Raw genomic sequence first — 21,318 nt, 5'->3', positions numbered from 1 at the left:
CCAGGAATGCCAGCCCCGCAGTGTGCATAATGAATAACACAGTGCGGGGCGGGGATTCAGTAACAGGGCGGCCGCACTGCCCGCACAGACGCAGTCAGGCACCCTGCGTGTGAGTGATGACGGCCAAAGAAGACTGCGCAGGCCCCAGGCAGGCACGCACAGCGCAGGCGCCGGATTTGAAGCAACAACGCGAAGGGGGCGGGTACCATCGGCCCTGAAGAGAAGAGTGACGGCAGTTTGAAGATTCATAGAGGACGCTTCGGACCGCCTCCCGGTACAATCGCTGGTACGTTTGGCCAATTTTTAAAACGTTTTATTGCGGTAATAACTTAATCAAAAACTAAAAGAGCCACCTTGTTAGACTGCAGCATTACTGCTGCACAAGGTGGCTCTTTTAGTTTATAACGCCTGGGGGGGGGTGACAGTGGCCCTTTAATCTGATTTACGTTGCTCCCGAGTTTTGGGAATTCTGTGACTATGACATGCCCCTGGCATTCTGCAGTAAGTGCTTTACCGCACCTCTGCTCTGGAGTGACAGTTGTAGCATTCGTCCAGATGCCCGTTTAGATGCCCCTCCAGATGCAAGTCAATTTGAAAATGGCACCCGCCATGCCTGCACAATAGCAGCTATCAGTATGTATAGATTCCATAGCTGCTATTGCGCAGGCGCTGGCGTCACTATCTTGGAGGAGGAAATCTTTTCTATCTTCTCCAGCTAGATTGCGCCGCCGGGGCCTGCACAATAGCAGCTATCGGATCTCTATATACACCGGTAGCTGCTACTGCGCAGGTGCAGCAAGTGCCATTTTCAAATTTTTTTTTTTTCTCCAAGCTGAATAACATGAATAAAATGTATTCGTGTCACAGTAAACATGCGATTATGCTGCAGTGCAGGTGGTACGGCCGGCACCTTCCTGCAGAAGCACTTTTTATGTATATACAGATATTCAATATGCAAACTAGTGGGCAGGTCAGTGAGGGATCAGTGACCTGTCAGCAGTCGGCATTATTAATATATTATCAGACACCATATACACCAAACACACCTTAGGGCATGAGAATCTCATTAACACAAAACTGAAAATACAGATTAAAGAACAACCACATCGCCCAAGGTATCATTGTAAGGCCGGGGTCACACTTGCAAGTGCAATGCGAGACCCTCACCTCAATTCCTGGCACTGCTGCCGGCACTTGGGACCGGAGTGTTCAGCTGTATAGAAATCCATGCAGCCGCACACTCCAGTCCCAAGTGCCGGAAGCAGTGCTGGGTATTGAGGCGAGAAACTCGCGCCGGTTTCTCACATTGCACTCACAAGAGTGACCTCGGCCTAATCAGTATAACGGCGCCAACCTGACACTGTGTGTAGGTTACTGTGCACAATCCTGCTGACAGGATCCCTTTAAACACCTTTTCAGATCTCCCATCTAGAGCTGCCAGCACAATACTGTAGCACTTTGCTGTTTCCATCAATCCCATAAATTTTGAGTTGAAAATAGCAATATGCATGTTTCACCACTATCATATACAAAAACCCTCGTCAATGGACGACTGCAGGGGTCCTTTTCTAGTGATCATGAGAGTCCCAGAGTAAGATAGGTGATAAGTAGAGTCAGGAAAATGTATTCAAGTGAAGATCAATTTTACAAACATCACTATTCTTTTCCATATTTTTTGTAGTTTGCTCCTAAGGAATTCAGTAAAATAGTTTCCACAATTTTTGTTGAACTGTACAGAGTCGGCCGAAGGTTAAAAAACTAATGTCTCTGCTGCTTGTTGTCCCCCTTACGGTCCTCAACACCTCTACTTACCATCACTGTGCCCTGAAACCTCAGGCATCTTCACACTAGGCTGGGAGTAGACCCTGGGTGTCCCTGAGTCTGGAAGTCCTGGTCTACAGTACTCGTTGTAAGGCTGTGGCACATGTCGTAACATCATGACTTGCTTCATGACTCTAGCAAGGGACTTCCAGCTGCAAGTAGGCCCCAGGACATCTCTTTGGATGAGCAGGGAATTCACAGGCCTAGTCACGGACAGAAGTCCCGGCCTAGTGTGAAGATGACCGGGTTCCATCAGCGCATGCTGGCAGTAAGGAGCAGCGCCAAGGACCTTGTGGATGACAAAGAGCAGAAAAGTGGAGCTGTGAGGGGAGTATTAATTTTCTGGGTATTTTTTCCTGCATATTATGCTTCGGGAGTCTTTCCATACCCCAGTACCTGAGAGCTTAGTAAAGGAAATCGAATTAGCTGAGACTAAATTCACTGTAAATCGAATGTCCAGGTAAAATCCAGAATGCTGTAGATAAGCCCCTGATGCCGGTGGGCTTAGCTCATCTTCGATTTTGGGGGTGACAGGTTCTCTTTAACAGACAGAACCGTATAAGATTAATTACATGAATACTAAGTTGCTTATTAATAAAATCCATTAAAGGGATCCTGTCACCAAGTTTGGCCTGTGTGAGATACGGCCACCACCTTTTAGGGATGATATACAGTATTCTATAGTGCGGTATATCTGCCCTCAACCCGACCTGTAAGAGAAAAAGACCTTTTATTATACTCACCTGCAGGGCGGTCCGGTCCAAACGGTGACAATGTTCTTAATCCAACGCCTCCCATCTTCTTATGATCGCCGTCCTCCTTGCTTTGTGTGGATGACACGTCCTTGCATCATCCGCACAGTTTCCTCGGCATCGCGCTCCTGTGCAGTCATACTTCTCAGCCCTTTTGAGTGGAGAGCGAAGTACTGCAGTGAGCATACGTCAAGGTTCTTTGTCTTTTCCCGGCACCTGCGCACTGAAATACTTTATTCTGCGCTCAATCTGGCAGAGAAGTATGACTGCACAGGAGCGCTATGCCGAGAAGACTGTGGATGACGCAGGGATACGTCATCCATGCGAAGCAAGAAGGAGGACAAGGATCGTAGGAAGATGGGAGGTGCCGGACCAAGAACATCGACACCCCTCAGACCGGACCGCCCCGCAGGTGGGACTAATAAAAGGTCTTTTTCTTGTCTCACGGGTCAGGTTGAGGCAGATATATCGCATTATAGAAGGCTGTATATCAGCCCTGAATGGTGGTGTCATATCTCATATTGGCCAAACCTGGTGACAGCTTCGCTTTAACACAATTTATGAAATGAAGAACAAGCTTTACTTAGAACAGAAGATTTCCTCAGTGTGAATAATGTCCTGTAAATGTTAGATTTATTCTGACATTTCCCATTCATCCCCCCTGGTAGGAAGCAGCGGTGTTTGGCCATCCTGCTCCAGCATAATCTCTCATTCCATCAAGGATAGATTATTATTCCACCATGAGATCGGAGTTGGAAGCTTTGGAAGGGTCCTGATGGCGGAAGATACTTTAACCCGCAAAGAATTTGCAGTGAAGATCATCGACAAAACAGCCCTGCTGGCCGGAGGGGATAGGCTGGATGTGATGGTGGAGAGGCGAGTTCTGCAGCTGGCATCTGGAAGCCCCTTCCTCGTCCACTCAGCCTTCGCATTTCAGACCAAGGTATCATTGTGACTACTTAGCGCTATAAGATTTGGCCACTTCTCTGATGTTGGTAACCTGTTCATCTGAATGGGAGCTGTCCTGCAGGACCCAGGAGTGACCACTAAACCTTGTGTGCTCCGTACACTGCTCACATCCGGCTTTTAGAGGAGACGGTAACAGCTGATTGGACCTTAGAGCCACCTCCACAGAATGCAGCCTTAGTGCTGCTGAAGGTGGCTCTTTTACCTTAGTAGGCCCTGGGGGTAGTGACAGGTTCCCTTTAATGACATATTCTGAGGATGGGCTCATTATAAGAGTGAAAAACCCCTTTATCAATTGTCGCTGCACTACAAGCCTCACTGCTCAATGGGCAATACCTCTGCCAGGGACAAACTTTACAGATGTGATGTAGGAGGTATTAATGTGCAGAACAAAGTGGCTCTAATAGTTATCCATTTTTTTGAGGTTGGATTGAAAACAATAGCCAGCTTGCTAGTGTTTTTGAGGTTTTACGGCTCTTACATATTATGTTACCTTTATTCTCGGGGTGTTTATGATTATGGTAAAACCAGCTACAACGCTCCTGCGGAAAGTGAGTATATGTTTATTTTTTTAACCTGTCATACGTGGCTGGGCAATATACTACGTGGCTTTGCAATATACTACGTGGCTCTGTGCTGTATACTACGTCACTGGGCAATATACTATGTGGCTGGGCAATACACTACGTGGCTCTGTGCTGTATACTACGTCACTGGGCAATATACTACGTGGCTGGGCAATATACTAAGTGGCTCTGTGCTGTATACTACGTGGCTGGGCAATATACTACGTGGCTGGGCAATATACTACGTTGCTCTGTGCTGTATATTACGTGGCTGGGCAATATACTACGTCACTGGGCAATATACTACGTGGCTCTGTGCTGTATACTACGTGGCTCTGTGCTGTATACTACGTGGCTGGGCAATATACTACGTGGCTGGGCAATATACTACATGGCTGGGCAATATACTACGTGGCTCTGTGCTGTATACTACGTCACTGGGCAATATACTACGTGGCTCAGTGCTGTATACTACGTCACTGGGCAATATACTACGTCACTGGGCAATATACTACGTCACTGGGCAATATACTACGTGGCTGGGCAATGTACTATGTGGCTCTGCTGTATACTACGTCACTGGGCAATATACTACGTGGACATACATATTCTAGAATACCCAATGCGTTAGAATCGGGCCACAATCTAGTATTCTACATAATTGTTTAGAATTTTAGGGGTCCCAGCAGTTAAAACACCTTTTTCATTCAATGAGTGACTACATATCACAGCAATATGCTTTCATTTAACTTTCTTGGATAGAAAACCCCTTTAAGTAGTAAAATCTGTATTTGTCTTTAGTGTATAATAAATGCAAATGTTCCATATTACAGATTAATATTTTCTTTGGAATGGAGTACATGCGCTGTGGGGACTTTCACCAACTTCTAGAAAGGAATGGGCCACTAGACATCGCCAGTGCCAGGTAATGTGTTAAAGGAGTTGTCCGATCTCAGAAGAAAAGTCATCAGTCACTGTACATAACTGCAGACTGCCAGATTGTGACAGGGGGCAATGCGCACACGGTCACGACTTCCCTGTGTTCCCCAATCAGGTGGGCGATCCTGTGTACAATTTGCACATTTGTGGTCACGTGCTGACTAGTCTCACCCGGCTTCTCTCAGTAGTAAAGAATTGAGAGACGTGCAGGGTACAGTCAGAACATAATCGCCAATATGTAATTTTCATACACTCATTCATTCATTCATTCATTCATTCCTACCTTCTCGAGACTGCAGTACTGATAGTGTGCACTTCTTACACCGTCACGATTCGGCGGTCATATACAGTGACTGCAGACTTTTCTTCTGAGACCGGACAACCCTTTTATAAAACCCTCTAAGTTAAGAGGAATAATATAGAATAATGCTTCTAATGACTGATATGATTCCCAGGTTTCCTCTCTATGGGATCTGATACTTATTCATTTTCTCTTTGTCAGATTCTATACCGCCGAACTGGTGTGTGGGATCCAGTTCCTCCATTCAAGAGGCGTCATCCACAGGTAATCTAGTCAGTGCTAGGCCGGGTCACACCAGCGTATATTCTCTCATCTAAGAGAATCCGGACGATTATCCAAATCGCACGTTGATTAAACTCTGAACAGAATTTGATCAGAGTGATCACAGTGTGATTTCATTTTTTCGGATGAGGAGAAGATGGGAAAAAAAAGTCTCCATCTTCTGCAATCAGACTGCACTCAGATGTCATCCGAGTGTAGTGTGATGTTTTCCATGGACTCATTGACTTGCATATTGAAGCATGATCCGATAATCTGATCCAACTCGGGCATGTTGCGATCGGAAACAATCAGACATGTACACGGCCCCATAGAATAACATTGGTCCGAGTGCAATCTGATGCTTTGTCACCCAGTGACAGAATGATGCGCTGTACCTGGGGTCTAGTCGTCCTGTCTGGTGTCACAGACAGGAAGCTGCAGATGAGCGGCCGTCACATGTCATACAGTGATCCCTACAGTGCGCAGGTAGGGGACATAGTAATGGAGTCATCTCAGATGAGCAAAGTACAGCAGGAAGAGAAAAGCGGTTTATTCCCATCTGTCATCATGTGACCACAGATAGAAGAAGAACACTTACTTTATACTCAGGTTATTTTTCTTTTTCTTACAGAGACCTAAAGCCCGAGAACATCCTGGTGGCTGAGACGGGCCATATTAAGATCACGGATTACGGTCTAGCACTTGACAACATGCACTTAGACCAAACAGCCACCGGATTCGCTGGAACAATAGGTGACATGGCTCCTGAGGTGAGAATAGAATGTTTTTATTTTTTGTATATACCGTATTTTTCGCTTTGTAAGACGCTCCGGATTATAAGACGCACCCCAAATTTTGAGGAGAAAAATAGGAAAAAACTTTTTTTTAATAAATTGGTGGGGCGTCTTATAATCCATGCGTCTTATTACTTACCAGGGGTTGTGGCTGTGGTGGATCAGGGTCCCAGGCTCGTTGCTGGAGGCAGGAGTGGAGCATTGCTGCAGGGGGCTCCTGTGCTGCAGGGGGGCTCCTGTGCTGCAAGCTGGGATGAGGGGTCTGCAGGGGAGCTCCTGTGACTCCGGGAAAATGGCCGCCGGAATCTCGAGAGATGAGATCTCAGCGCTGAAATCTCATCTCCCGAGATTCCGGTGGCCATTTTCCCGGAATTAGTCATACTGGAACGCATGGACGAACTGCCGGGGGGCTCTGGTCTTTCACAAAATGTCGCCAGAGCCCCCCGCAGCACCGGAGCCTCCAGCATCACCCGGGGCAGCAGCGGACAACCCCGGCAGCGGCGGCGGACGACAGCGGAGGCGGGCGATAGCGGCGGCGGACACCCCCTCATCCCAGCCTGTAATGGTAAGCGGTATATCCGCTTTGTTAGACGCACTCACATTTCCCCCCCAAATTTTGGGGAAATAAAGTGCGTCTTACAAAGCGGAAAATACGGTAAAAGGTTTTTCAGGTAATTTCACATTGATTAGCTTTATTTATGCGCGTTCATCAATATAAAATCATTGGGGGTCCGATCCCACTGATTAGCTGTTCTTACAGAAGCAACCAGAGCAGAACATCGCACCTCTGTACTGTTTAGTGGTCAGTACTGAGGACTGCAGATCAGACCGTGTTCATTTCAGTAGGGACTAATCTGTAGTACCAGCAATGGCCACTAACCAGTGTAGGGAGCTGTGACGCCTGTGTATTGGTTATACCACCGGCGGAGGTGATAACAGCTAATCAGTGGGACTGCCGGGTGTTGGCTCCCACCATTCTTATATTGATGATCTGTTCTGCTCATCAATATAAAGTATTAGAAACCCCCTATAAATGATTTTCATTATAAATATCACCCATCCCCAGAAAAGGTGAGAAATGTGTGACCTCCGGGGGCTTCACTGCTATGTACCCCACAATCACCAAATGGGAGGACCAGAGCCTCCTACTCTTCCCAGGCTACATGTCTACATGGACAGTGAACTATGGCCGACCAGGTGTAATGCTGAGTTATCCGGACCATAGATGTCCTAAAGGGTTAATAAAATGTGTAATGATGATACAGGAAAATGTGTTATTTTATGTGCATTTATTACATTTATTACATAACACGCATCAGTTGTATCTAGTACATCGGACCAAGCTGCTCTGTGTATATTAGACAAGGCCAGCCGCCACCTCAATACTATCAGCCATAATGCCACAGACAGCTCCTTAACCCCTTCATGGCATATGGCGGACATGCCGGATATATGTTGTGTCTCTGCTTTCATGCGGGCTCACCCGCAGAGCCTTCATCTTTTCCGGCAGATGATGGGTGATTTAATGAGCCATCATGTGCCTTTATCAGCTGTGGGGGTGACACTGCTCTGTCTAAGTCTGTTAACCTGTTAAATCCTGCTGTCAATCTCAGACAATGGCATTTAACATGTGCAGGCGGGGGTGTGCGTTTTTCCATACTCCCATCAATGGGCCCATGACATGATCATGATCTCAGAAAATGGCAACACAAGTAAAGGTTGTTTTTTTTTTTTTTACAAATCTAAGATTTTCTTTTTCACCACTTAAATAAAAAAATATATACATTTTTGGAATGAGTAATTTCACTGACCTGGATAATCATATTGTCAGTTTTATCACATAATGAACATGGTAAATAAAAAAAATGTAAGTGCATCACATGATAAAACGAATGATGTCAAGTACAACTCGTCCTTCACAAAACAAGCCCTCATATAGTTATGTGGACGGAAAAATAAAAAAGTTATGGCTCTTGAAAGAAGGAAAATGCTAAAACAAAAAACTGACAATCTCTTGGTATGAAGGGGTTACAGTGTGAGCCGGTAACACACTGAGCCGAGCGTTGTGTGCGCCGTCACACCCATATATATTACATTCACTCTGTTAGTATAGTTTATAAGTTCATTTATGGAGCATAATTATGGAAGATCCTTTGTGCCTCTGACTGAGTAGTAAGACTTACTGCCATTACTGTAGGATCACATAATGAGTGACATATACGTGCGGTGACAGGAGGTGGCACTACTAATAATGCTGCTCTATGGCAGATCCTGGACATGCAGGAGTATTACGCCGGAGTCGACTGGTTCTCGCTTGGAGTCATCATATACCAGATGCTGACCAGTTTTACTACCTACGATCCGGCAGTGTTTGATGAGTCCTCCTCCGGCGCCAAGGACATCATTGAACAGGTCAGTATGTTCCCGGTATAAGGGTCTAGTATTGGGGTCATACAATGTTAGTAGTCCCTGACCCGGAGGCTGTAATTGTACTGAACACAGTCTTACACAGACATCTTCTCCCAATCCTCAACCTCGTAAACCACATTTACAATGTCCAATTATGGATAAGAGAAGTAGAGATCCTTCGCTTGCACCCCCTCATCACTAAATATCACTATCATATACCATCACAGCACACAACGCGTCATGGAGAGCAACAATCAGAAAGAAGTGATCACTGTGTATAATCTTTCCTGGTCAGATCACAGGGTTCACTCACTAAATCCTAAATACATTTCTCCTTTTCAGCTCCTGCAGCAAGATCCTGTCCAGCGACTAGGAGTCCATGGTGAGATCCGACAACACCTCTTCTTCCAGCGAATTGATTGGGTCTCTGTGGAAGCCCTTAGGATGGCCCCACCGCACATCCCTGTAGTAAGTAATGGGCAGAATTCTCCCATGGATCTGAATAAGATTCTCTCCCACAATCGTCTACGCTTTTGGTTCTGTGATACATTATGTTTAGTGTCAGGGTTGGAAAATAATTTGGCTCGCGTTATTAGACAATGTAATCTCTTAGCAGTGTATGTCTAGTCTATAGGATTGTTCTTCTTTCAGGCCCTTTTGAGGGTTACATGCAAATAATTAACTAGTTATAAGTTCTGTTAGATTCCCTTTAAATGGCTTGTACCTGTCACCCCCAAAAATCGTATATGAGCTAAGGCCACCGGCATCAGGGGCTTATCTACAGCATTCTGTAATGATGAGATAAGCCCCCGATGTAACCTGAAAGGTAAGAAAAACAGGTTATATTATACTCACCCAGGGGCGGTCCCTTTTCGTTTCGGGTCCGATAGGTGTCGCGGTCCGGGTCCAGGGTCTCCTATCTTCATTCGATGACGTCCTCTTCTTGTCTTTCTGCCGCGGCTCCTGTTGAGGGCAGAGCGAAGTACTGCTGGGCCTCTCTGACCTTTCCTGGCGCCTGCGCACTGCAGTACTTTGCTCTGCCCTCAACAGGGCACACAAAGTACACCTGCGCCGAAGCCGCGGCAGGAAGACAAGAAGAGGACGTCATCGTATAAAGATAGGAGGCGCCGCACCCATCAGACCCGAAATTAACCAGGACCGCCCCTGGGTGAGCATAATATAACCTGTTTTTCTTACCTTTCAGGTTACTTCGGGGGCTTATCTACAGTATTACAGAATGCTGTAGATAAGCCCCTGATGCTGGTGGCCTTAGCTCATATACGATTTTTGGGGGTAACAGATTCCCTTTAATCAGACAAAGCATTGCATAGCCGTCTGTAGCTGGAGCTAGAGAAGACCGCCCTTGGTAAAACATTTTTTTACATGAGCCCTCCATAAGGAGCAGTTCATAAGATTTTTATATTTTTCATGCAGACCTGGAAGTGATTCTAAAGATTAATTTACATTTTTAAATGACATTTCTCCTTTTTATAGTCTCCACTGCTAATTTACACCAGATGAAAAATAAAACAAAAAATAGGAACACATTTTTGTCAAAAAACAGAACTGATGGAGCTAGGCCAATTCAGAAAGACCTATAGGTACAAGAGAACGAGAGACACCAGGAAGAACAAAATGTATTACAGTAAAAAAATACCAGTGTATACTGGTGTGGACAAAGAATGGAAAAACCACTCGGAAAACAAGGAAGACCAAAAGGAGGAGACACTGAGACGCAGGTCACTTATTGCAGGAAATAAGTATCAGGACAAAGAGGTATCTTTCCTATATACCAACTGCCGCTGTGTTTCCATGATGTTTGATTATTACTTTTTATATAATATTTTCCTTATTCATGTTGTGTGTGAGCGCCTTCTGTGACGCCACTTACCGTACTAGATAATAAAGGTGTTTTTACTTTATAGAGACCTCTTTGTCCTGACATTTTTTTCCTGCAATAAGTAACCTGCGGCTCGGTGACTCCTCCTTTTGGTCTTCCTATTTTTTTTTTCAATTCGGAAAGAGTCTGTAAACAGGTGAAAGTGTTCAGAGCTGAAGTGATAAGTACAGATTGTACTGATATAAACACTTGTCGTTCTCACCATACTTGGGCTATTGCCTGTTACCTGCACATAATTCTGCATCCTATGTATGATGAGACAGAAATGTGACCGGCCATAGAGATGATTAGTGGCGCTGCAGCTCATTGAAGTGACCAGACGTCAGCTGCAATGCTCATGGTGCTGGTTTTGTCTCTAAGATATTATATTCACATTTGAAAACGTTCCTTTAAAGGGAACCTGTCACCAGGTTTGTCCCATATGAGACATTTCAGCCCTGATATACATCATTCTAATGTGTTGTATATCTGCCCCCATTCCAACATGCAAGACAAGAAAAAGACCTTTTACATACTCCCCTACAGGGCGTTCGGGTTCGATGGGCATCACTGGTGTAGGTCCGGTGCCTCCCTTCTTCTAGTGATGCCGTTCCCCTTCTTGCTTCATGTGGATGACGTGTCCTATATCAGCCACACAATATCCCCGGAATTGCGCTCCTGAGCAAACGTACTTATGACCAGGGGGCAGAGTAAAGTCCTGCAGTGTGCATGCGGCGGAGCTCTTTGAACTTTCCTGGTGCATGCGCACTGCAGGACATTGATCGGCCCTTCACAGGGCTGAGAGAAGTACGCCTGCGCAGGAGTGTGATACCGGGGACACTGTGGATGACGAAGGACGCATCATCCACACGAAGCAAGAAAGAGGACGGCATTGCAAGAAGAAGGGAGCCATTGGACCAAGACAGCGATGCACATCGGACCTGACCTCCCGTAGGTGAATATTATAAAAGGTCTTGCTTGTCTTGCAGGTTGGGTTGGGGGCATGTATACAGCATATTAGAATGCTGTATATCAGGGCTGAAAGGTACTGGCCTTACCTCATATGGTACTAACCTGGTGACAGGCTCCTTTTAATATTGAACTATTATTTTCAATACTTAAAGTCAAAACTGTTTGATTAGTCACTAAGTTCACCATGACTTTTTTCTGCATTTTTTTCTATAGCCAACTAAGCCTAATCCCAGGGTCCGTGCTTTTAAGCTGTTCGGAGGGTTTCCATTTTTCAACTGAAAACCCTCAACAAGACACCGGCTCAATAACACCAGAGCAAGCTGCGTACCTGAGCTTCCAGAAGACCACGCCGAGAAGACCAGAGCATCGGATGTCCAACACCATCAGGGACCTACAAAAATATAACTAAGTGATAAGTATAGGTAATTATAACAAAGGATAGGTATATTTAGTCTAATAAAAAAAGAGAAAAGATAAGTCTAAGTATAGGTAAAAATAATAATTCTAGGTAAGTATTTCTAAGAATGTATAAGAATAGACAAATATAGGTAAGAAAGGATAGGTATGTTTAGTCTTTAATAAAAAAAAAAAAAAAAAAAAAAGATAAGTATAGATAAGTAAGGATAAGTATAGGTAAATATAGCTAAGAAATGATAGGCCCCGCATATTTAAAATAAAAAAAAAATAAAAAAAGATAAGTATAGATAAGTATGGGTAAATATAGCTAAGAAATGATAGGCCCCGTATATTTAGAATAAAAAAAAAGAAAAAAAAAAAGATAACTATAGGTAAATATAGCTAAGAAATGATAGGCCCTGTATATTTAAAATTTAAAAAAAAAAAAAAGATAAGTATAGATAAGTAAGGATAAGTATAGGTAAATATAGCTAAGAAATGATAGGCCCGTATATTTAAAAAAAAAAAAAATATATATAAGTATAGATAAGTAAGGATAAGTATAGGTAAATATAGCTAAGAAATGATAGGCCCCGTATATTTAAAAAAAAAAAAAAAAAAAGAAGATAAGTATAGATAAGTAAGGATAAGTATAGGTAAATATAGCTAAGAAATGATAGGCCCGTATATTTAAAAAAAAAAAAAAAATATATAAGTATAGATAAGTAAGGATAACTATAGGTAAATATAGCTAAGAAATGATAGGCCCCGTATAGTTAAAATAAAAAAAGAGAAGATAAGTATAGATAAGTAAGGATAAGTATAGGTAAATATAGCTAAGAAATGATAGGCCCCGTATATTTAAAATAAAAAAAAATAAAAAGAAGATAAGTATAGATAAGTAAGGATAAGTATAGGTAAATATAGCTAAAAAATGATAGGCCCCGTATATATAAAATAAAAAAAATAGATAAGTATAGATAAGTATAGGTAAATATAGCTAAGAAATGATAGGCCCCGTATATTTAAAATAAAAAAAATTAAAAAAAATATAAGTATAGATAAGTAAGGATAAGTATAGATAAATATAGCTAAGAAAAGATAGGCCCCGTATATTTAAAAAAAAAAAAAAAAAGATACGTATAGATAAGTAAGGATAAGTATAGGTAAATATAGCTAAGAAATGATAGGCCCCGTATATTTAGGCTATGTGCACACGTCAGGATTTCTGGCAGAAATTTTCCTGACAAAAACCGGACATTTCTGCCAGAAATCCGCATGCGATTTTACCGCGTTTCTACCGCGATTTTGACGCGTTTTTTTGTGCGTTTTTCCCCAATGCATAGAATAGCGGGAAAAACGCGAAAAAAAACGCAAAATTAATGAACATACTGCTTTTTTTACCGCGATGCGTTTTTTTCGCGGAAAAAAACGCACCATGTGCACAAAACATGCAGAATGCATTCTAAATGATAGGATGCATAATGTATGCGTTTTTAATGAGTTTTTATAGCGTTTTTATCGCGAAAAAAATGCGAAAAAACCTGAACGTGTGCACATACCCTTAAAATAAAAATAAAAAAAGAAGATAAGTAAGGATAAGTATAGGTAAATATAGCTAAGAAATGATAGGCCCCGTATATTTAAAATAAAAAAAAAAATTAAAAAAAAGCTAAGTATAGATAAGTAAGGATAAGAATAGATAAATATAGGTAAGAAAGGATAGTTATATTTAAAAAAAATAAATAAAAAAAGCCAAGTATAGATAATCGCCCAGTGTAAGTGCCCCCTTAGTTATACATAAGCTTTATATAGCCTAGAGATAAAGATAAGGTAGAAATATAAGTATTAGATAAGTATATAACACCCCATGTACAGGGGTGACAGGGCCCATCCAGCGCTGACACTGCAGTGACCCAGGGATTAGCCGATCGCCAGGACATGGAGTCAGGAAGGAATTTTTCCCCACACATGGGGTTGTTTCGCCTTCCTCTGGGTCACATACTCTTTATGCAGTAAATCCTATAAATGGCGCTGGATGATCACATTAAATTAAACTAAATAATATAATAGATAACAATAAAAATTAATAAACCCCACTCATTGTGTCTGCGTCTTCTTTATATTCTTTTATTATAATGTTGGACGGCTGTAGTGATTGTGACAAATGGCGGGGAATTAAGGGTTAATCCGATACTTTGTGGAGTTGGGTCACGTGATGACAGTGATGTTATGGCATCTGTCATATGGCTTTCCCAGACTGGTGTCACTGCCCCATCATGCCCCACATCATCCATCACATGTAGTACATGGGATAGGGCCGACGCCATCAGCGACTGTAACCCAAGTGTAGTCTCCCCCACTAATGTCCCTGCAGGGCACAGATCATGTAGAGGACGCCATATTCCATAGTCACTGTACTTACCCCACAGGAGCTCCACACCGAGCACCATCTCAGGAGCCTCCAGCCCATCACATATGGAAAGGTGACCTGGAGCAAGGGGATGTAATGGGATAGAATAGATTAGTGCAGCAAGAGATGGATCCGGAGGATAGAGATGGAAAAGGAGGTGTCGTTGGCCGTACAGAACAAGGAGGTACAGTGGCAGGATAAAGATGGTGGGAACAGGACGCCACAAGGTAAAGTTATAATAGTAGTACGCTGAACTGGCAACATGGCCACAAGCCTGAGAGCCAAGGAGTGGCATGTGTCCCCGATAATGGGGCCAGAAAGAACATCAAAGCAAGAGAAAATGCACTGAAATAATGTTCAACACAAAACGTTTTCAGGATAAGAATTTTTTGACTCATAGAAAACCCCTTTACAGTACTCATTAAACAGCCTAATAAAAGGGTATTTCCACCATAAATAGTTAATGCCCATCCACAGGATAAGTCATCACTGTCCGCTAGGTGCACGCCAATTCCAATGTATAGAGAGATGGCCGTGAATATTAGTGGTCCTCTTCATTGATTTCCATGGGAGTTATGGAAAAACATGTAAAAGCAGATTAGGGAACAGCCATTCTGAAGAAAGGTGTGGAGTATAAGGCTGTGTGCACACGTAGCAGATTTTTCGCATTTTTTTCGCGGTTTTTCGTTATAAAAACCGCGAAAAAAACGCATACATTAAGCATCCTACATAATAGAATGCAATCCGCATTTTTTGTGCACATGCTGCACTGTTTTCCTGAGTGGAATTGCATTCCAGAAAAAAACGCAGCATGTTCATTAAATTTGCGGAAACGCAGGGATTCCGCACACGTAGGAATGCATTGATCTGCTTACTTCCCGCATGGGGCTATACCCACCATACGGGAAGTAAGCAGATCATGTGCGGTTGGTACCCAGGGTGGAGGAGAGGACACTTTCCTCCACAGACTGGGCACCATATAATTGTTTAAAAAAAAAGAATTAAAATTAAAAATAGTGATATACTCACCTTCTGATGGCCCCGGAGTCTTCCCGCCTCTCAGCGGTGCATGCTACCGCTTCCGTTCCTAGGGATGCTGTGTGTGAAGGACCTGCGATGACGTTGCGGTCACATGACCGCGATGACGTCGCGGTCACGTGACAGTTACGTCATCGCAGGTCCTGCACACAAAGCATTTATAGGAAAGGAAGCCGCTGAGGAGATCGGGGGCCATCAGAAGGTGAGTATAACCATTTTTTTTATGTTTTTTAAATTATTTTTAACACTATATCTTTTACTATTGATGCTGCATAGGCAGCATCAATAGTAAAAAGTTGGTCACACTTGTCAAACACTGTTTGACAAGTGTGACCAACCTGTCAATCAGTTTTCCAAGCGATGCTGCAGATTGCTTGGAAAACGCTAGCATTCTGCAAGCTAATTACGCTTGCAAAACGCTAGTGTTTAGCGGGAATACGCATGTCAATTCCGCATGCGATATACCCGTGGCAGGAGTTGCAGAATTGCCGCGGAAATTTCCGGAAATTTTTAGCCAAAATGTGAGATCGGCATTCATCAGACAGTTATGGCTTATTCTATGGACACAAATGTCTGAGATGAGAATACACCTTAAGGCCGGCCTCACACTTGGCGTAAGACAATACGCCACGTATTATACGTCCGTACTACGGCCGTAATACGGAGAAATGTTCCCAAAATATTGCTCCGTAGTCAGGGTGTGTCAGCGTATTTTGCGCATGGCATCCTCCGTATGTAATCCGTATGGCATCCGTACTGCGAGATTTTCGCGCAAAACCGACATCTAATGGATTTATGTGCTCAAATGTTAGGGAAAACATATATACAGTATATATATATATATATGTCATTGAGACACACATATATATATATTCTGTATTTAGATTTCATTCAGCGCGATATCTGTGAAAAGCCGGTAATTCAATTGCCGGCTTTTCATTTCTCCTGCACAAACCCGACAGGATATGAGACATGGTTTTCATACAGTAAACCATCTCATATCCCCTTTTTTTTTGCATATTCCACACTACTAATGTTAGTAGTGTGTATGTGCAAAATGTGGACGCTGTAGCTGCTGAAATAAAGGGTTAAATGGCGGAAAAAATTGGCGTGGGCTCCCGCGCAATTTTCTCCGCCAGAGTGGTAAAGCCAGTGACTGAGGGCAGATATTAATAGCCAGGAGAGGGTCCATGGTTATTGGCCCCCCCGTGGCTACAAACATCTGCCCCCAGCCACCCCAGAAAAGGCACATCTGGAAGATGCGCCTATTCTGGCACTTGGCCACTCTCTTCCCACTCCCTGTAGCGGTGGGATATGGGGTAATGAAGGGTTAATGCCACCTTGCTATTGTAAGGTGACATTAAGCCAGATTAATAATGGAGAGGCGTCAATTAGGACACCTATCCATTATTAATACAATTGTTTGAAAGGGTTAAAAAAAACACACACACACGATTAAAAAGGATTTTAATGAAATAAACACAGCGGTTGTTTTAATAATTTATTGTTCTCTCAATCCATTTCCAGGCCCTCGCTTAGCAAAATAATAAACGCACAAGATACATACCCTCAGCTGAAACGTCACGTCCCACGAAGTAATCCATCTGAAGGGGTTAACTAATATTACAGGCACGAGCTGCGATAAACCACTCGCTGGTGCCTGTAATCCCCGGGTGCTGAAAGGAAAGCTGGATCTGTACTTACATTGAGTCGTGGTGAGGCGCCCTCTGGTGGATGTTCTCATGAACTGCAGCTTGGGAACTTTTTCCCACGCTCCAGGTCATATGAGGACATCCACCAGGGGGCGCATCACCGCGACTGAAGGAAATGTAGGTCAATGACCTACATTTCATTCATTCGCCGGGGAATTACAAGCAGGAGCACACCGCTGCATTAGCAGGGCTCCTGCCTGTAATATTAGTTAACCCCTTCAGATGGATTACTTCGTGGGACGTGACAGTTCACCAGAAGGTATGTATCTTGTGCGTTTATTATTTTGCCAAGCGAGGGCCTGGAAATGGATTGAGAGAACAATAAATTATTAAAACAACCGCTGTGTTTATTTCATTAAAATACTTTTAAATCATGTGTGTGTGTGTGTTTTTTTTAACCCTTTCATACAATTGGATTAATAATGGATAGGTGACATAATTGACGCCTCTCCATTATTAATCTGGCTTAATGTCACCTTACAATAGCAAGGTGGCATTAACCCTTCATTACCCCATATCCCACCGCTACAGGGAGTGGGAAGAGAGTGGCCAAGTGCCAGAATAGGCGCTTCTTCCAGATGTGCCTTTTCTGGGGTGGCTGGGGGCAGATGTTTTTAGCCACGGGGGGGCCAATAACCATGGACCCTCTCCTGGCTATTAATATCTGCTGGCAGTCACTGGCTTTACCATTCTGGCGGAGAAAATTGCGCGGGAGCCCACGCCAATTCTTCCGCCATTTAACCCTTTATTTTAGCAGCTACAGCGCTGAAATTTTGCACATACACACTACTAACATTAGTAGTGTGGAATATGCAAAAAAAAAAGGGGATATCAGATGGTTTACTGTATGTAAACCATGTCTCATATCCTGTCGGGTTTGTGCAGGAGAAATGAAAAGCCGGCAATTGAATTACCGACTTTTCACTAACACCGCTGTGTATTTCTCGCAAGTCACACTGCTGGTCCGTGTGGAATACGTATTTTTCTCGCCCCCATAGACTTTCATTGGCGAATTTTTTGCGCAATACGCTGACAAACGCAGCATGCTGCGATTTTGTACGGCCGTAGAAAGCCGTATAATACTGAACCGTAATATACGGCTAATAGGAGCAGCCCCATTGAGAATAATTGTGCCGTTTATTTTGCGAGTTTTACGGACGTAATTTCTGCGCTCTTACGTCCGTAAAACTCGCTAGTGTGACGCCGGCCTAATAGTGGATCTGTTAGCATCACATTACACACTGCAAAACTCATTAATTATGTCTCTCAAATCTGATGAGACTGGTGTACTTACCATGAAAATCAGTGTCCAAATGGCTGTCTAATTCTCACACTTAAAAGATCATTTTATGAGCCCAGCTAGAAATAGACTCAAACAAATAAGGCTACTTTCACACTTCCTTTTTTCAGCTCCCGTCACAATCCGTCGATTTTTGAGAATTTGCAGGATCCTGCATTTTTCCAAAGACTTGTATTAGCGACGGATCACGACGGATGGCCATACGTCACATCCGTCGTATGACGGATCCATCGTGTTTTGGCGGACCGTTGTATGGAAAAAACGTTCAATGTAACATTTTTTGTCTGTGTCGGGAAAGCGTGTAGCGACGGATCCTGCGTCATACGTCGTTCACTAGAATAGAAGCCTATGGACGCAGGATCCGTCGCTGACCGTCAAACACTGGAATCCAGAGACGGATCCAGTTTTTCCCCTCTGAGCATGCCCGGAAGGATTTTCAAGTCCGGGAAAAAAATCTCCCCCTCTCTCTCATTGATTTTCCCGGAATTTGTGGACGACGCATCCGTCATTACACTGGATGCGTCGCACACGTTTTCACTATTTTTATGACGTCCGTCGATCCGTCATTTTGCTGCACTACGACGGACAAAAAAAGACGGAAGTGTGAAAGAAGCCTAATTTTCAAATTAGGCAGGAAACTTTTATAAAGCGTCATACAGCCTTTCTTAGGATGGAGTAACACTAGAGATGAATACGGACGAGTGCTATGCGAGAAAAAAAATAGCATAGCAGTCGGACCACTGTTAATTTATGGGGGCAGCTCTCATCACCGTTTTTTTTTTCTCGGCCGTATTATACATGCAAGTGAAATCGCCAATGCAAGTCTATGGGTACTAGAAAAAAAAATAAATCGCACACCACGCGGACCATCAGTGTGACTTGCGAGAAATACGCACCGGTGTTCTTTGAAAAGCCGGCATGTGCGGTGTACAGTAAAATCACAGTGACAGGTTAGAATAGATAGAATACATATACACACATAGAATAGGTGTAATATATATGTCAGTGACACACATAGATACATAGAAGAATAGCCGTTAATTCATTTGTTGGCTTCTGTAAAATCACTGCAGGAGCCGACAGGTAGGAGACATGGTTTACAAATTATGGAACTTGTATTTAATACAAGAATCTTTTCGGGAACAAAATGGCATGGGCTCCCGCACAATTTTCTGCGCCAGAAAGGGAAAGCCAGCAACTGGGGGCTGATGTTTATAGCTTAGGAAGGGGTTAATACCCATGGATCTTCCCAGGCTATGAATCTCAGCCCGCACCTGTGTATTTAGCATTTATTGGCTATTAAAATAGGGGGGCTGCCCAAAAAAATGATGTGGGTCCCCCTATAATAGCCAGAAAAGGCTATGCAGACAGCTGCGGGCTGATATTAATAGCCTAGGAAGGGACCATGGTTATTGGTTCCACCTCAGCTACAAACACCAGCTCACAGCCGCCCCAGAAATGGCGCATCTCTAAGATGCACCAATTCTGGCACTTAGCCTCTCTCTTCCCACTGCCCTGGAGCAGTGGCATATGGGGTAATAGTTGGGGTGTTGATGTCACCTTTGTATTGTAAGGTGACATCAAGCTGGCTTAGTAATGGAGAGATGTCAATAAGACACCTATCCATTACTAAACCTATAGTTGTGAAAGGGTTAAATAAAGACACAGCCTGAATAAAGTCTTTTAATTAAATAAAACACTAAATACGGTTTGCCATCTTTATTATTCAGCTAATCCATAAAATGCCCTTTATCTCCTGTAATAAAAAAAAAAATAACAAACCAACAATATATCATACCTGTCCGGCGTTCAGTCCCACGCGGTAATCCATATCTAGGGGATATACAGTTTACAACCAGGAGCGGTGCTAATGCGACCGTCCCGGCTGTAAACCACTGATGAATGAATGAGAAGCTGCCGGCGGCAGCATCTGTGACTAGCAGTGCCGTATTTTTGTATAAGCTTCTATTTATTGATATTTTTTGTATATGTTAATTGTTTGTTATTTCAATACATTTTCATCTTTTTACATACTGTACCTTCATAGTCCTCTATTGGTTTCATGTTTGTAGTGAAGGGATCACTATGTGATGGTATGTGAGGCACTACACTTTTAGGTGTTAGTCTCTTTATACAGTCTGCCCTTGTCCCAGTATACTCTTTGTCAGAAGTAGCAGGGTGTCGGTCTACAAAACATCCAAGCTTCTCCAGACTGATATCTGTCTCCAGGGCCTCCTGGAAGCTCTGACTGTCAGTCTGCAGGCCCTGGCCTAGTGTGACTTCCAGGCCCTGGTCTGAAGCTGAGTCTTCAGTGTTGGTTATCAGGGACCTTGCTGGGTCTGCCATGTGAGGAGGCTCTGAGGTCACAGTATGGGCCTCCTGTTCTGGCAGTTCTGTCTGAGACTCATCCCCGATTCTCTGGGGTTGAGTCTGAGCCGCAGCCTGACTCCGAGTCACAGCTGCCACATACGTACAGTCCTGTGCAATGGTACATTTTCTCTCCTCAAACGGGATCTCAGGTGGGTCATTTGCTTCCACCTTCTCTGTAGCATTTACTTGCAAGGGAGAAATATAGTGGGACACCATCCTCCCCAGCTCTGTGTCTAGCAACACATTGGTGGGAATAGCCTCTGATACTCCCACTTCTCTCTGTCCTTTCCCTGCTCCCCAGTCCAGGTACACACGGGTCATGGCCACAGCAGGGCTGACCCCTCCAATCCCGGTTATAGACATAGTCTTTGCTGGTATGATATTGGCATGGGTTACCATTGCTGGATGCACCAGAGTCACCTCTGCCCC

At 43.6% G+C, this 21,318-nt stretch overlaps 2 protein-coding genes across 2 annotated transcripts in view; one reads left to right on the top strand and one right to left on the bottom strand.

The window, feature by feature from the left end:
• Window positions 1-12,511, top strand: part of LOC143787554 (protein kinase C delta type-like) — a 44,165-nt gene extending 31,654 nt beyond the window's left edge. The window contains exons 2-8 of the mRNA XM_077276403.1: window positions 3,242-3,516; window positions 4,939-5,030; window positions 5,547-5,609; window positions 6,238-6,376; window positions 8,669-8,812; window positions 9,152-9,277; window positions 11,874-12,511. Of these exons, the coding sequence (XP_077132518.1) occupies window positions 3,242-3,516; window positions 4,939-5,030; window positions 5,547-5,609; window positions 6,238-6,376; window positions 8,669-8,812; window positions 9,152-9,277; window positions 11,874-11,939 (905 nt within the window). The 3' untranslated portion in view covers window positions 11,940-12,511. The remainder of the gene's footprint in view (window positions 1-3,241; window positions 3,517-4,938; window positions 5,031-5,546; window positions 5,610-6,237; window positions 6,377-8,668; window positions 8,813-9,151; window positions 9,278-11,873) is intronic.
• Window positions 1-14,553, bottom strand: part of BCAR3 (BCAR3 adaptor protein, NSP family member) — a 209,177-nt gene extending 194,624 nt beyond the window's left edge. The window contains exons 1-2 of the mRNA XM_077276399.1: window positions 14,482-14,553; window positions 11,989-12,051 (exon numbers count right to left, since the gene is read on the bottom strand). The gene's annotated coding sequence lies outside the window, so the exon portion shown is untranslated. The remainder of the gene's footprint in view (window positions 1-11,988; window positions 12,052-14,481) is intronic.
• Between the last annotated feature and the right edge of the window lie 6,765 nt (window positions 14,554-21,318).

This window comes from Ranitomeya variabilis, chromosome 8, assembly GCF_051348905.1.
Source record: "Ranitomeya variabilis isolate aRanVar5 chromosome 8, aRanVar5.hap1, whole genome shotgun sequence".
Lineage (NCBI taxonomy): Eukaryota > Metazoa > Chordata > Amphibia > Anura > Dendrobatidae > Ranitomeya > Ranitomeya variabilis.
Note: the sequence above shows the minus strand (reverse complement) of the source record. Positions and strands in the feature narration are given on the sequence as shown.